Genomic DNA, 17,800 nt, shown 5'->3' with positions numbered 1-17,800 from the left:
CGGTCTCCTAGAGGTCGCAGACGTGGTGTTGATTGGGTTGAACCCAAGTCTTCATCAACTGAGAGTTCATAGTAGATCACTCGTTTTAAATAGCACGGATCCAAAAGTAATCAAATTAAAGTTTTTCTAATGTAAGAGTTTTCTGCTTTACTCATGTGCTCAATAGAGTATGTAAACATTTACTTCGATGGAACCATTGTTCTTTGACTTCAATTATTACCCATGTTCCGAGGGATACTGGGTTGCCCCATAATGAATATACATGATGATGTTTGGAGGTTCTTAGAGGCAGAAAAGGCTCAGGGCCTTAGGTTAAAAGGAGAAAGCATTGGGTGGGACTGTGTGACCGGATGGAGAGCCGAAAGGAAAACCGTTAAGAGGCAAGATGGAAAGGGGTTCACAGCACACTGTCTACCTGAGTTTAGGAATGACTGTTACCCCATTAAGCAGGTCAGGTTAGTGATCCACTCTCCCCTCCCTATTTCGGATCTGTTGTGATCCTTTCTCATCTGGGAGGTGCACAGACTTACCACACTCTTCTTGTCTCCTATCAATGGGCAACATAACCCTGTCTCTGCGGAGGCCACAGCTCTTCAACTGCAAGTCCCCTGGACCAGTGCTTTATTAGTAAAAGAATAAGTGCCGAGTCCTAAAGTTTTACTCAGAAGCTTAAAGCTGGTCTTATAGAAGATAAGATTGAGATGCCAATTACCAAGGCTGTGCAGTCTTGATTCCAACTCATGCCTCTTTAATCCACCACCAGACACTCCCTGCCTCTTTATCTCTCTCTCTCTTAAAGATTCTTCTTCATCCCGGCTTTACTCCCTCTTTCTTAGTTTTTCTGTCTCTCTCTTACCTCTTTTCTCCTCCTTTTGTGTTTTTTCTTTCTCTATTTGGATTAGTCTATTGAAAAAAAAATAAGTGCTGGTCCCCAAAATAAGTGGTAGTGGGCCCCACCTGCACCGGCCTCACACAGTTGCCATCTTCACCCACAAGAACAACATTGCACTTTTGGTGCAACAGTCTTCCAATTTTATAGCCAGTGCAAAACAATGGTGAATTTATTAGAATGCTGACCAAGAAAATATCTTACTTACACTTTCCTAGCATCCCTCCCTTCTTGCGAAGAAACGTTTTACTACTACCTTCCACTTGAAGCCAACCACGAAAGAGGAAAGTTTATGCGATATGAAATTAATTTTGCTTTCCCTTTTATGTTGTTGATACAATGTTTTCGAAGACTGTCATACCTGTTGATCCACTGTCCTGTGCATTGGAGGTGTCCGTGCAGCCTGGACCCCACCAATACTGAAAGACTCTGATCGAGGAGGCAAGTTCGGATCAGATATCCTATTGGCTGCTTTATGAGGCATTGCTGGAGAACTCTGTCTATTCAGCCTGGATCGATCCTCTACCTGAGGAAAACAAGATAAATCAATATACACCAGAAGACCTAAATAACCACCCAGAGCCTTACACACTATAGCCATTTAATATGTTGCCAATTAGCCCGTAATTGTATATACAAAATTTGATTAGGAGTCTTTTCTTGACTAGGCTCAAAGATCCATAAAATTTAGATTTTTTTGTGATTGATCACCCACACTTATTAGTCAAATTGGTGATCCAAAATACATACGGACCTAATGAAAATAGAATAGGTCTAGTGACCAACACTAACATACGAGGAACAATCTTGTCAAAGTGTTTTATTCTGTTACCCAATAGAGAACACAGGATCTTCAAAAGTAGTAATTTCAGCAACATATACAATGGCTGAGTGTAATTACAGTCTAAAGAATGCTCTGTCTGTTCCACAGGACCTTCATTGAAAAAGTGGACATTGACGTAGTCAGAAAAAAATCATGAGTAGCAGAATCATACAAACCACTTCCTCAAAATATGTCAAACAGGTAATTTCACAAATGTTAATTCAGCACCTAACCCATTAGTAATTACCAGGAAGAGGTGTAAGAGTCCATTACAAGTCCATGCAAGTAACCCACATTCAGTTTGTTGACATGCATATTGTTCAACTTTTCACACAAAGGTTAGTGTTCGGAAGAAACACAACATATCACAAAAAACATGTTATTCAAGCTGGAAATGGAAGCAACATGCGTTAAAGCAGATTTGTATTAGGATATATAGCTGCAGTTTTCTCTAGCGCCAAATAGTTTTGACTGAGAATTTTGCAGATATTCTTTGCAACATTTACCTTCCACTCATTCTCCAAGTATTTCATGTGTCGAAATCTTATAACAGATGATTAATGTGTTGTTCCTCAGGACCCGCAAATGAACTAGGATGCCATAAGAGCTAATTAATATCACAAGAGTTTAATTGAAATATGCCCCTTTTCATAACTTCAAACGTAGAAGCGAAATTGAATAGGGACACAACACCCAAGTTTGTTACTTCATAAGCAAGCTGTCTTATACTCTGTGCCTCTATGGCCAGAAAACGACCCGATGTTATCCCTACTATTGACTGTTATTTTCTCAATTGCTAGTTCATTGTGTTCAAGGAGTTCATTTGGTTAACCAGGATGATAAACCTAGGACCATAACACTGTTCTACATCTTCCCAAAAGTTATAAACACTTGCCTATGTTTACCACATTGTTTTAAACTACTACTTCAACTTTGAGATTTCTTTTTAAGTTCCTACAATGTATTTTATCTTCCATTTTTTCAGATGTATACTAGATTGTTTAGTGCTGCATAGTAACTGTCTGTTATTTCAGAGCTCTAAAAGAAGTGATAATGTACAGGTGAATGAAGAGGCAAGAGACGAGGAGTTTGGTGTTCTTCGATTGTGAGACTTATGTTGTGATGAGGTGAGACAGAAAGCCTTTCTTCAAGAGTTTTCTAATTCCTAACAGGTGTGGTTTGGATCTTATGGATGGATTGAGGGCATTTCAAAGCCTGGGAGTCTGGACTTTTACCATCTTCCTCTATGTCTATGCCTCTTGAATATGTGTGACTAGTTCAGGTAGCCAGTAGTTGAACAGAGCTTTCTTGGTGAGGAGCAGTGAATATATTCAAGGGAAGAATTCAAATTGTCATCTCTCTTACTGAAAATATAAGCAGTACAAAGTCAGTATTTGATCAATGTATCATAGTGATCAGTAATAGGTAGACAAGATCGCCCTTGGCACTATTCCTGTTAAAGGCACTATCTGTAGCTAAACATTGCCTGAACCCATGGCATAATGTAAAATAATGCCCCCCCCGCAGATTGTGAAGAGGGACCCCAGAGTCTGCCATTAATCATAGATGTTCATTGGCCTTGGGTTGAATGGGGCCCTTGGAATGGATGAGGGGCACCTGAGAGGTTGGGTGCCCCCTGCAGTGCTGGGGCCTGTGTTACGTCTCTGACCTGACCGTTTTTGACTTTTTTTTACTTTAATACATAGCGCTAATGTTATGTTCAGAACTGGAGCATGGCTTAATGAAGTCTTAGCACAAACATTGTATCAGCGATTCCCTCAGGCTATGCTAGTGTACACCCGACCACCTTAATAACATACAAGGTGAACTTGCCATCATCTTTTGTTAAAGCTTTTCCTTTCTAACCTCAAACATCTGTAACAAGATTTACATGGAGGGAAAGGTGTTTTTGCTTATAATAAGTCACATTTCCTCTCTTTTAGATGTGTTGGCTTAAAGATCGCCTAGTTACTCCGTGTTGGTTTCAATTTGCCTTAGAAAAGCAGCTACCTGTTTTTATTGAAACATGTAAACTTCTCCATAGTGGGAGATTTTAATATCGATATGGATAATCTATTGGACTTACAAGCAGTATAACTTAAGGAGGAGCTATTGGCCCTTAGTCTAACACAATGTGACTATACACAATGCAGGCCACATAATCAATCTCTTCCCTACCAATCCAAAATCTCTTTCCTGCTCCAATCCCATTACTTTAATTTGGGGTGATACCAGTTACCTTATAGTCCACTCCACCTAGAAAGCCCCCCCCCCCCCATGCACTGTGAAAAGTATTACATGGCCATGGCACTGGGTTCCACAGGACAGACTCCAAGACACTCTAGGTTAAGAAGCAGCTGTGTTTCCCAACTATAATGACACATAGTCCTTTAACTCTTGGATTAGTATTGCCATGGATATCTGTGCTCCCACAAAAGGTAGTAGCCAATGGAACACATGCCATCCATCCTGGTGGTTCTCAGAAGAATAAAACTTAGCTAAAAGAAGCTGTGTTGGCTTGAAGGAAACCGTGCCTTAAAAAATATACAAACCAACTAAAAAACATACTGTAAATTCTATAAAACATGCAATAAATGCCTATTATCGCTAGATCAAAAATGTCCCAAAATAATATTTTGCCAGTGAAAAATCTCAGCTGTAGCCTTTTACATACAATGACAACACTCAAATGTTCTCTCTCTTATTGAAAATGTAAGCAATGTGAAGTCAGCATTTAATCAATGCATAATAGCAATCACTAATTGGATAAAAATCTAATGACTGGAATTAAATTCAGACAAAATTGAAATCCCCATAACTGGAGAAATCTCCTTCAGAAGAGACTCCTGCTGGCTCTCTGACTTGACCAGACCGGACCCTGGGGAAAGTGCTCAAAAATCTGTCTGGGAGTTAAATCTGATGCTGAATTTTCCTTCAATCACCAAGTCACATCAGTAACTGCCCTTATGTTTTGCTCTGATAAAAGTACTTAAAATAATCTAAGCGATTATTCCCAAATCAGCAGGTAAAACTGTTAGACATGCCTTATTCACATCCAGATTAGATAAATCCAGTGCTCTGTGTAAGGGCCTATGCGAATGCCTTTTACACAAATTACAAATTGTTTAAAACTCTGAAGCCCTTCTGAATTTGAATCTTCTGCATCAAGTTACATGTCACTGCACCTCAGATACTTCCACTGGCTCCCTGTAGTTAACCGGATCGAATTTGAGGTTTGCCCCTAGCGAATCGAGCCTACCACAAACATGGTCCTTTATGTACACAACACCTTATTACATTTTGCAATCCACTGAGATCCCTTAGAACATCCAATACGCTACAAAGTCAGATCCACAGAGTACAGTGCTCCCGCAGAAGCTGCAGATCATTCATGGTACTAGTAGCAAAGAAGGAATGAGCTGTCCCTAGAACTTAGACAAGTTCCCTCTGCACCACTAGTGTGCTAAATGATGAAAATCTGGATATCTGCAAAATACATTTTCAAAGGTCACTTCCTCAATTATTGGTCTAACTGCTAGTACCCAGTTTTTGTTGTGAATCTAAAAGTGGCAAGGGGGAGAGGTTGCAAAATGGAGGCTCTCTACTGGAAAGTGGAAAGAGTAAAGGGTAACTCAAGGAGGGACACACAACCACTAAAACACACCTTAAACAAAGAGTACTCAGTTGCAGTTTACCAAAGGTACATCTGTATCTACTCTAGTAGTACCAAGGCCCAAATAGCCCAAAATCCACTTGAGCCAAGCTCTGTAGCAAGTCAGGCCCCACAGAATGCCACTCATGGGTACTGCAAGGGAATCACACACAATCAATCGTGGTAGGGAATAACACAATCAGCACAAAGCCTAAAAGAAAAGGAGGAAATATTAAAAAAAGGAAAAATGGTTCTATAGCTTTGGAAATTGTAGACACATAAGCCGATTTAATAAAATTAAAACAAATAAAACAAATAAAATTGATGTACAAAATTGGTCTTATACATTTAGACGTTTAACACACCTATATATATATATCACTATATAGAAATCTAAAAACTAAAGGTAATTTTAAATAAAAAATAAAATAAAATAGTAATAAGTGTACAGACTGCAGACACCTGTACAAATCACAATATATAAATATAGAAGTAACAAATGCATATACATAGGGATTTACAAAGATATAATTAATAAAATCTAACACTATTCTACATGCCCACTTACTGTCACATCCTAACATACTGCATGTCCCAAGCACACACACACGCACACACACACACACACCCACACTCCCACCCACCCACCCACCCACACACAAAGACAAAAAGACAAAATGACATGGCTCCACAGTGTCTCACAGACTAAGGGGAAGAAGGCAGAGTTCAGGGTATGCGCTTTTTTTATGTGCTTCCAGTAGAAATGTTTTTCATGTGAGGCACTGACTGTTTCTCTGTTCTTTTCAATTTACATGGTTGGAATTACCGTTTGTGCAATGTAGTATGACTTTTGGCAAATGTACACTTAAAGTATTCTGTAAAGTTACCATAAGTAACTTTATAACTGTATTTTAAGTTCTGGGTGTCTCCACACCCTGATTTAGGGGCTGGGGACTAACATTCCCACAACTAGGTGGAAATCTCCATCAGGAGTTGCTGAATTTAATTCAGGTATGTTATTCTATGCACATAGGATTACCTTTGCAATTGTACTTCAGAACCTTCAAGCTTACTTTGTCCCAGGAAATTCTGCCTCACATTCGTACAGAGCATTAGAACAATGGAATACCGGCAACCCATAGAAGACACACGAGTAACAGAACATTATTACCAGCCTAAAGCGCCACTGAGTGTGCATTATCAATATCAAAGTCACCATTTACAGTTGTAATACAGTAACAAACATCCTTACACTGTTTACACTACTATATTTTGACTAATACCTGGGAAGAGAAGAGTACTACTGTTGAACAATCATAAGGCCCATTATATCAAACTTCTCTTATTCTAAACCTATTTCCACCTTGAGCATTTCTAGTCTCACAATACCTGAAAAATCTAAAAGGCACATTGAAGAAACTCTTTGATGTGATGTTTGTAAAGGATACTGTTTCCACCAGAATCACTGAGGGTGAGCGTTTTGGGTGTTAAATGTATTAGAAAGGTTTTTCCGGTTAAATATTAAAAATAATACATTTATAGAAAATTAATGCTTTCACCTAGTCAGTAAAATGATAAAACTAAAGACAGACTAAAAATGGCATCTTAGGATATCATCAGACACCATCCCTTCATAAGAAATGAGCAATAGGCTATCTTCATGTATCTAAAATAAAAGTGTGTATGGATATATCTGCTTCAATGCCACTAATGGTCCTTATCCAGTACGCCTAGAAAATATTGAGAAACCAGCGGTAAATCCTAAAGAGTTTAAACCCTCTAACCATGGAAATTTCTTGTTCACCAACAATATACCTGGAAAATAATGCACCACATAGCTATATAACATGTTGGCTATCCACCCATTAATTGCATAAGCTTCATGTTATTTATATAGTATTTATCTTTCTAACTTAATCATTGTAGAATGCTATTTTGTACCAACATCGGTTCTTTATAGAGGGCAACAATGCCCTGGAACCTTAAACTTACGTAAGACTGGCAAAAACTAAAGTTTGGACTAACCTCACAAGATTTTAACACATGATTTGTAGTCCTTGGAAGCATGACCAGTATGGTCAAGCGGGCTTCCTGCTTACGTGGTGGCCAAGCTACTGACAAAACATGCTAGGTTAACATCGGTAGATCTGGATGCACAAGCAGTGATAAACCTGGGTCATGGTAGTCTGGCCTCAACGCTTTATGAGCTAGTGTACCTTTCCTTGCCCCTTAACAGTACACTGAAACAGGAGTTAATCAGCCTGTGTTTCAGTCTACTCCTGCTGAAGCTCTATAGGTATGGATGGAGTAACCTGGAGGCGAACAACAGGTGATGCTGCCTATGTACAAATGCAGAGGAATCATTGACCCATGTGCTATGCATCTGCGGGGTGTTGGCCCCACTAAGGAAATTCTGGCTACAACCAATTTGGCGCATCTTGAACATTTGGACCTCCTGGGAAGGAATGCTTGAGAGGGAACTCTGTATAACTGGCCACTTGCGTCATGAAATTTATGAAGGCTGCAATAGCTCAATCATCTGATTGGCAATTGTAATTCTTAGCGTTTAATGTCCAATCAGCCACTGAAGAGCAACCTGATGCACTATCCCCCTTCTAGCATGGTGACCAAGTAAAGGAGTAAAATTTCACGCCCCTTATGGATTTTTGATATAAATATTTGAGTCACCTTTTTATGGTATTTATTAATTGATTATTAATGTACATCAAAACATTTTATTGTTGAGAATTTTTCTTTTATCATGAAGTGTTATTTTTGTAATGATTTTAAGTAATTGTGCAATAAATGAATTTCATCTACAGAACTCGCCATAGTTTCCATTCTTTATGACCTTAGCAACCATTAGAGCCATTGGTGACCTTTTTAATGTTAATCATTACATTTTGATCCTTTACAAATTTCAGGTGGCAACAGAGGTAAAGCCCGAGATGGGTCAAAAACTCCTTTCAGTTACCTTTTAATCTGCACTAAAAAGTATAAGGAATTGCTCTTGTCTATACGTGCATGGACAGTGCATATGGAGCACATAGGATCCATTTCTAATTTGCTGTTTGCAGACTTAACTGATTTCTATAGGCCATCTGCTTTTGAAAGCTTTTGGAACCGTAGTCCTTAAATTGGCTAGGTATAGCCAGGATTACAGACTTTAAGGTCCTATACATTGTACATTAGCCCTTCTTTGGCTCAAGATCTGTATTAAAATCAAACCATCATTCGTCCAGAGCTGTCAACTCCCACAATGAATTTCTACAGAAAATGTCCATTCTGGAGTTAGGGTATTTTGCAAAACTTGCCACCTACCCATGTAATTCTGTGCCTTGCCCCCTGCATATCTTATTTTCCATTGTATTCACTTGTGATGCCAAATCCACATGGGTCATATGAAGACTTCACAAGTTCAACATATTATGAAACATAATGTGAAATCTAATTGGTGAATGGAAGTTTACATCACTGCCTATCTCTGAATTTTTTTTGTAGCTCATCACCATCCATCACCAAGCTAAAAACAGGAAATTAATATGAGAATAGCACAGGCTGTGCACATATGGAATTTGGAGATTCTATGAGTAACCCATAGTGCACAAAATTAAAGAACTATATAAATGTTTGCGGTTAATAGCATTTTCATACAGCAAATTCCCTGATCATATGTGCAGCTGTCCCAACCCTGACATTTTCCCTTCATTTTGAGGTTCCAATGCATGTTTAGCAGACATGGGTTTTTGAAATGCCTAGTCAAGAGAAACCATCACAATATCGAAAATGCAAGTCTGGTTCACTCGATTAACAATCTTATCGTACTCTGAGTTTGGGAGAACCTGTAGTCTTATTTATATACCATCTCTACCTCTTCGGCACAGATTCTGGTGGGCGGTAGCAGTATAGTGTTCTGGCATCAGAGTAAAAGTCATATAGTGTTTGGGGTTCAACAGGTGCATAGAAGGGTGAGATTTATGGTCATACCCTTCTAAAGAATGATTAATGGGCAGCAACATTTCTTTGTGTCTGTTTTTTTCAAGTTTTGGTCTATGGAAATGTTAGCTAACGGGGAATACCGAAGATATCTTGTGAATCACTAACCATGATAGCTGATCATGAACATCTTTACGTTCAGAGAAATGGTGTTTATGCTGAGTATAGTAGCTGCCCTAAGAGAACAAGGACAGATGCCCCCTCACGTATTTCTCTCCTCCTCTGCTCCTGAACCGGTCTGTGAAAAATACACATGCTTTACCACCAGACAAGGGCATTGCAGTTGTGTGATGGCTGCTGTCCAATGGCAAGAATTTTACAGATAGCCTAGAGCACACCTCCAGCCTGAGAAATATCTCAACAACATGGATGAGGCCTGCAAGAGATTTGTCTTTATGCTTCCAGAACATGTAGCTGAGTACTGATCCTTTATTTTCTGCTGTGAGCATGCCTGAAGAAGCTGCTGAACCTCTGCTATACTGCCCTGATACTTGTGATTCACTGACCTGACTGAAAAGTCCTGTCAGTCCAAGGAGTCCATTGGCATGGACAAGGCATTTGTAGAAGTTCTATCCTCCCTCAGCAAATGGCTGCCACAAGAAATCATCATTATTGTTTTTGACCGAGCCTTTGCATGCAGAATTGAAGCACCTCATTGGACTTCTGCAAGCTAGGAAGAGCTTTTGTGTACTAGAGACTCACACAACATCTTCGTCGGTCAGGGTGCTTGGGATTCAGTAAGATTCCAGGTCGCAAGTTATCCAATATTCCTAGTGACCACCATTAACCCTATGCCAAGAGATTTCTATTTTTCGAAATCAATCTTTGAGAAACCTTCAGCTCCTTTGCAAAGATACTTTGTGGTATCTCCTACATACTTGATCACTGTTTTGTCTTTTACCACCTAAGATAGTTTAATTCAGCAATTTTTGGTGATCACAACTAGGATCGCGAATGACAAAGGTTTACAAACACAATAAAAAGTACATATGTTTTGCCAAATGATTGCAATCCTCTATCTTAAAGCATTGTGTTTGCAATCAGGATGTAACTACAAATATTATAATTATGTGAGAAGTGTCTAACCTATCCAACCATTTCATAGCAACTGCATTGTCCCATTTTATGTTTCAGAACAGTTCTGTTGTTCAGATCCTGTAATTAAGAATTATTCACTTCTTAATAGCTAGTAAAAATAGTAAATTGTGTGTTAAACTTAGATCTATGGTGGCATTGGACATCACTTTATTATAACCGCATCATTGTTTTTGGGTCTTTGATCTGTGCTTTCGCAATTTGATCTCATTTATTTTGTGCATTTATTTATATATATTTTTTCTTTATTCACTTGTTTTTTTCACATATATTTATGAGACATGAATATGGAGGGTCTTTACAAAAACTCACAACTCTAACTGAACATTCAGATCTTTATTGCAAATAAAACTGTGTTGACCCATTCCCCACACCCCCTTCTTTGAGCTAGTCTGACTGCTTGTCCACATCGAACCAAAGAGTCTGAGAGTACCAGTGTGGTGCTTATCAGAAAACTGTGGCTGGCAGTTCAGGCTGGACTGTTTCCATTGCAGCAGGACCAAGACTGACTTGCATATGTCTGGTTTCTGTCTGAAAGGGCATTGTGGGGAAAAAATGGATGAACTAGGATGGAGCCTGACTAACTATCAGACTAGGGGTAAAGCATCAGTCTCCGGCTCAGCAGCGAAGATCTGGAACTCTCTCCCACCGGAAATACGTAGAATCTCCTCCAAGGCTGCCTTCAAATTGGAAGTAAAAAGATTCCTTATGAACAAGTTCCTACCTTAATAGGTTGATGGAAAGTCTGCTCTAATGCATTGGATTTCCACCTTTAAGCCCTGTGCTGGATGCTATTTCTTTTTTTCTCTCTCTCTCCATGCACTTTCCCCCCCCATCTCGCTATATACCAGTTATTTTCTTATTATTTTGCTGACCCCTTGTACCTGTAACCATTCTTGTCCTGGGAGTTCTATTTTGATATGTGATTCTGTCTTTATTCCGACTGGACACATGTACTGCAACTGTCACCTTCCTATCCCCATAATTGTAAAGCGCTCTGATATCCCTTGGGATCATGTTCGCACTATATAAAACTTTATAAATAAATACATCAGTGTCTGATATGAATTCAAGCTATCCACCCACTTTTTTCCTCTGCTCAGTGAGACAGGTATGCCCTGATGTAGGTCCCATGCTCATTTTGCTAAAGGACTCAAATTAACCATACTGAAGAGGCCCAAATAGGCTGAAACCCATCTGGGGATGTATGCGGTCCCGTTCAGTGTGAACCTATCCTGGCTGTTTGTGTTAGGCTGCTCCAATTGGAGCAGGACCAAGACTGATTTGCACATGACTGGCTCCTGTGCGAGGTGCCATGGAGGGCAAAAAAAAGTAAATGGACTGAGATGCAGCCCCGAGTAATTATCAGTGGATAAAATTAATTCAAGCTTTACAACCTGCACCTTTCTGCTCTCCTTAGTGAGAAACACCAACTCTTTCACCTTTGATATTGCAGGTTTGTCCTTGCAACTGCAAGGATTGAGGGGAAAATATTGCAAGACTTTAATCAAGATACCAAGTTATTTATAAAATGTTCTGGGTCCTGCAAAATGGAAAGCTTTCTACATTAACACATCAAACGCAGTTTATGATCCTCACTCTTGAAATCTGAGCACATCTTGACTGACTGACTCACTGTCTTATTTTCAACAGTAATTTAATTGGCACAAAGCACTGGTTACAAGTCAAGAGATAAAGCTGTGCTTCTTTTTATTTTTTCCTTAAGAAAATACAAGGCTATTTATTAAGATTCATAGAAAACAATGAGCTAGCTTAGCTTGTCATATCATTGTCACAACCACAAGCAGAGTCATTTCCTGTTACATATATATATATATAAATATCTATATATATGCTAAGTTAGTAATTCTGTTACTGCAGCTTTGTTAGAATATACACTCGCAAGCAGGAAACAAATACTGTGTGTTAAAATGTTGTTTGAGGAACTGTCAAAATAGTTAGTAAAATATAAACGTAACACACCAATCATACTATTGTAACAGATATGCTTATCAGTTTCTTTAGTTGCAGGCCACCAAACACCTCTTCTTGTTATCATGCACGTCAATATATCCAAACCTTGCAAAAGAGCAGTTTGTAAATGAATCCTTTATGTACTGACTACTCATAAGTGGATGTGGTTCATACAGACTATATGTTGTTTTGGGTCCACTGAAGACACATTAGTTTCAGTCTGCTAGTAAACAGAGGAGATTACGTTTGCTCATGGATCAGAAAACAGAGGGGAAAAAACGTGAGAAATTTTGAGGCTCATCGATACTTAAGGCAGAAATGCACTGAAGGAGATCAGTGGTAAAAGTAGCAGTTATGACAGATCAGACCAAGATTTTAGGATAAAGAATATGCAAGAGGTAGAACTAGACCAGATGGCTGAAAATAATTCTAATTCAGAGAAGTGAAATAAGGCATATATTTAAAAACTCCAAATTGAGGAAAAGATCATGGTGCATTTAGATAAAAATTTAGTGTTGAGAAACCCAACCGAGAATGGGATCTATCTCCGTTTCCTGACTCTTTATAAGTCTATCATTACTTTGCACAGCTGACTGGGCATAATTGTTTACATTCATATAGCTCATTTAAGGATTTGAATTAAGCTTCATTTGTTGAAGGAGATGATCTGGAAAAGAAGATCCTAGATCTCCGTCATCTGTTGTTCCCCTCTCTTGTAACGAAGATAATCTTCAATTGAAATCCCATTTCTCATGCTTTCTTCTGTTAAAATCTTCTTGTTAATCATATTCAACATCTATTCTTTTAATAGGTGAATGACAACGCATATTTGCAGAATTGTCAATAGGATAACTTAAAGACTCTGAGATTATAGCATGCAAGGAGGGATGATCTGTATCTAACACGGGTTCCTTCATGGATGGGATAATTTAATTCTTCGAGTCATATTCATGTGGTTGGACTTGAATTCTTACTCGGTCATCAATGAATTGCTGTGTTAATTGTGGCCCTGCTTCTGAAACCTGTGTCCTTGCTGCAAGATCCATTTTCTTCACATTGCAAAGACCGGATTCTTCTGGGAGTTGATAGACTGGCACATGCTGGGGACTGAGTCTACTAGAATGTGAACTAGAAGACTCAGGCAATATATTGGAAGGATTAGTAGGTGTGCGACTAGAACTGTGTAGAGAAAAGTCATAGGAGGCATTGCAAGGTGGAACCTGAGAAGTACGGAGATCCATAGGAAAAGGAGAATTCATTAACATTTTTGAATCATATGGAGTAGACAAAGGATCAAGGAAAGCTTCTGATGGCTTAATAATATAGTATTGAATGGAGCTACAGAATGAAAAGAAGTGCTCTCAGAAGAGACAGGACAGAAGGGGGAATTTGTAAAGTGAGTGCTGAGTGGAGAACTACTGCATGGAGAGTGACTGTGATTTCTTTCTTGTAATTGTTTTAACAGGTGCTGCTCAGATGGCTTGGAATACTGGAATATGTCAGGTGCAGTCACAAGTCTCCTCTGAATATCAGAATCAAACTTAATTGTTCTACAAATGTGCTCAGGATAAGAGAGTCCTAAAACACTGGCTTCCATAAAACTTGTTGGGTACTTACTAGTTTCAATGACTGCCAGAGAACATGACTTCTCTGGGTTTTTAGGATCCCTATTTTGGTGAATGTTTGGTCTACTAATTGGGGAATTACATCTTTTTATTTCAGTTAGATCAGTTCCAGAAAAACTTCTAACCTTTTGGGGTTCTGTTTCCTTGTCTGGGCTACAGTTTTGTGACTGAGATCCCTTTATGGATGTCTCATTTTATTTTGCAGGTTCTCTTCCTTATAATTGCATCTGGACAAAGAATGTTATTTTGGCATAGAGAATCATGCTTTCTCCTGCTGTTATATTCTTTCTGTTCATTATATTCAACCTCTATTCTTTGAATAGGTGAATGGCAACGCATATTTACAGATTTGTCAATAGGACAATTTATAGGCTCTGAGATTATAAAATGCAAGGAGGGATGAAGTGTATCTAAAAGGGGTTCCTTCATGGATGTGATATTTTTATCCTTTGACTCATATTTATGTGGTTTGACTCGAACTGTCACTCCATCATCAAAGGAGTGCCTATCATACTGGGCTTGCTGTGTTAATGGCAGGCCAGCTCCCGAAACCGGTGTCCTTGCTGCAAGATCAATTTTCTTCACGTTGCAAAGACCGGATTCTTCTGGGAGCTGACAGACTGGCACATGCTGGGGACTGAGTCTACTAGAATGTGAACTAGAAGACTCAGGCAATACATTGGAAGGATAAGTATGTGTGTGACTAGGAATGTGTAGAGAAGGGTCATAGGAGGCATTGGAAGGAGGAGCCTGAGAAGAAAGGAGATCCATAGGAAAAGGAGAATTCATTAATGTTCTTGAATCATGTGGAGTAGACAAATGATCAAGAAAAGCTTCCGATGTCTTAATTACATTGGTATTGATCGGAGCGATAGAATTAAAGGAAGTTCTGTCAGAAGAGACAGGATAGAAAAGTGAATCGTCCAAGTGAGTGCTGAGTGGGGAACAACCGCATGGAGAGTGACTGTGGTCTCTTTCATCTAATTGTTTCAACTGGTGCTGTTCAGATGGCTCCAGAAAATGGAAAAGGTCAGGTTCAGCCACACTTCTCCTTTGAATATCAGTACAATACTTATTTTTTCTAAATCCTTGCTCAGGATGAGAGGGTCCTAAAACACTGGCTTCCATATACCTTGCTGGGGACTTACTAGTTTCAGTGAGTGACAGAGGACATGACTTATCCTGCTTTTTATGGATCCCATTTTGGTGAACATTTAGTTTACTAATTGGGGAATTACATATTTTTTCTGCTAAATCTGTACCAGAAAAACTTCTAACCTTTCGGGATTCTGTTTCCTTGTCTGGACTACATCCTTGTGACCGGGATCCCTTTATGCATGTCACATTTTTTTTCATAGCTTCACGTCCTTGTAATTGCATCTGGAGAATGAATCTTATTTCGGCATCTAGAGCATCTTTTTCTTGGAGTGATCGCTGTTCATTTTGCAGATCAGGTTGAGAGATGCAAATTGTTGGTATGTCGACTGCTGAGCGAAAATCAGTCACTTTCCGCAGGCCAGATGCCTGCTCAATCTGTGACTTTGGTCTACTGTTTGGCTGCCAATTGGGAGGGTTGGAAAAAGGCTTACTGATGAATGTCTGATTTGCAGATGCCTCCATCGTTAACAATGGCACTTGTTTGATAACAGAAGAATGCTGATCCTTATGAGGAAGAACAGGTGAATTACTAAGAGACCGCTGTTGTACCTGGGAGGAGGATCACACAAAATGAAACTATTACAACAGAAAACAAACTGAAACAAACAATGACAAAGGACACTATGTATAGGATGTGACCGCAATTAGTACCACAATTCATTTTCCTATCAGCAGTTGTCTAATTTGTAACACGTTTCCATATTATTTTCATTTGTGATATCCCATTCATTCTATCAACTGTTCACACAACCTTTTCTATATTATGTGTGCAGGTTTATACAATTGCTAGATTTTTTCAGTTCTGAGTGCTACTTTAATGCATTTGAAAAATGCGTATTTGCTCTTAAAATTTTGCAGCACCAACAGTCCTTCTACAATGTCTTACACTTTCTTGGCAGTTGGAAATTGATTTGAACTTTTTCTTGAAATTAATATCACAAGGTAACTTGCAGAACATTTGTCTTCCTGTCTTACTTTCAGATGAAAGGTTGTTTACCATTAAACATGGCACTTCTAAATCAACAAAACAAATATTGGTCAGTTTGGTATGTTATGGTGTATTGTATTCCTATTCACATTTTGTGACCTCTGTCTGCCCACTTCAACAGATTTCACAAACTATATTTAAACATCAAAAATTGTTTAGATTTGCATATACATGTGCTTCTCAAATAAATCAAAATTGTGCAAGTTAAGCTAGGTAAAGCCTCGTCCATAATACTTTGGACAGAAAAGTAGATGGAATGGTATTCATGAAAAGAATGAAAAATAATCATGCTTAAGTATTTTATGTTCCAACATCCGAAATTTCTAAGAAGATTTTGTTAAAAGTACAAGAGCTCAGGCAAAGCACAGGTTTAGGCAAAGACCTACTCTTCGTGGTTCCCTCAAAGAGAGAGTGAAATATAGAGCCTTGGTATGAGACTAGAGAAGAATTTACATATTCTCTACCCTCACTGAGTGAGCCTACATATCAACTGTCCTATTAATACAAAACTATGTATGAAAGCTATAGGCATGTGGGGGTTGAAAAGACCTCAAATCTGAGGCAGACTTGTACATGTCCCAGTTAATCTAAGGAAGACAGTTTTTGGGCTACCTTTGTTAGCACAGAGGCCTGGTGTTTGACTTTATGTATCAAGTATTATATCTTTCCGGGAGAAGAAGTAAAATATATAATGATTCATAAGAAATCCTTCCCTTTGCTCAATGCTGCAAAAAGTAGAATGTACCAATTTTCAAGAAATTGTGTGTCCTTAGCACCGAGTAATGAGAACTAATTTAATTTAGACACATTGGCAGCATATAGATGTTTTCATGAATATACTGGTTCCCACAAAATCTGCCAGGACTGGATTGAAATTAATTAAGTTATAAGAAAAGATTCTAATGCCCTCTTCATTCATTAACATAGAGAAAATCACTTTAGTTTATCCATATAGGTCCTATCTACTAACACCCAATCCAACATCTGAATTATACTGTTCTCTGCAAATGCTTAAAGAGTTGCAAAAGTGGTTCTTGATAGGTTAAAGCAGTGTATCAGCATCTTAAAATGGTCTATAGATAAAACTTTACAGTATATATATATATATATATATATATATATATATATATATACATATATACATATATATATATATATATATATATATATACACATATACACACACACACAATAAATATGTATATATATATATATATATATATATATATATATATATATATATATATATATATATATATATATATATATATATATATATATATATATATACACATTCACAATCCTGTGGACCATGCATAATGACGCATTCTTGCTAAGCAATGTCCATTTGGATCATATAACTGCATCCACAGCAGCCCTAGTTCAGGGCAAAGTTCTGGATGAAACTTCCCTCTCTATGAACATTGCTTTTGTATACCTTTTATAGCTGGACTACTAATTGATAAATGGAGGTTATTGGACAACGTTATACCAATTGTGGAAAGATGGAAAATATGGTTCAACCACTAAAAGTAAAATGGAGATAAATAACAAGTTACTTATCTTCGGTGACGATATATCTGTAAGAAACATAGGTTCG

The 17,800-nt window shown here is 38.3% G+C and overlaps 1 protein-coding gene across 19 annotated transcripts in view; it reads right to left on the bottom strand.

Annotated features, from left to right (window-relative positions):
- The window catches only part of TNIK (TRAF2 and NCK interacting kinase), a 724,668-nt gene that overhangs the window by 112,322 nt on the left and 594,546 nt on the right, over positions 1–17,800 (bottom strand). For 10 of the 19 annotated variants that reach the window (XM_086944405.1, XM_086944396.1, XM_086944403.1 and 7 more), the window contains 2 exons: positions 15,333–15,761; positions 1,251–1,415 (listed from right to left, as the gene is read on the bottom strand). In XM_086944405.1, coding sequence (XP_086800531.1) covers positions 1,251–1,415; positions 15,333–15,761 — 594 coding nt within the window. The remainder of the gene's footprint in view (positions 1–1,250; positions 1,416–15,332; positions 15,762–17,800) is intronic. The other 9 variants (XM_086944406.1, XM_086944407.1, XM_086944408.1 and 6 more) reach the window with 1 other exon arrangement.

The sequence above is a fragment of the Lissotriton vulgaris genome, chromosome 11, assembly GCF_964263255.1.
Source record: "Lissotriton vulgaris chromosome 11, aLisVul1.2, whole genome shotgun sequence".
In the NCBI taxonomy this organism is placed as follows: domain Eukaryota; kingdom Metazoa; phylum Chordata; class Amphibia; order Caudata; family Salamandridae; genus Lissotriton; species Lissotriton vulgaris.
Note: the sequence above shows the minus strand (reverse complement) of the source record. Positions and strands in the feature narration are given on the sequence as shown.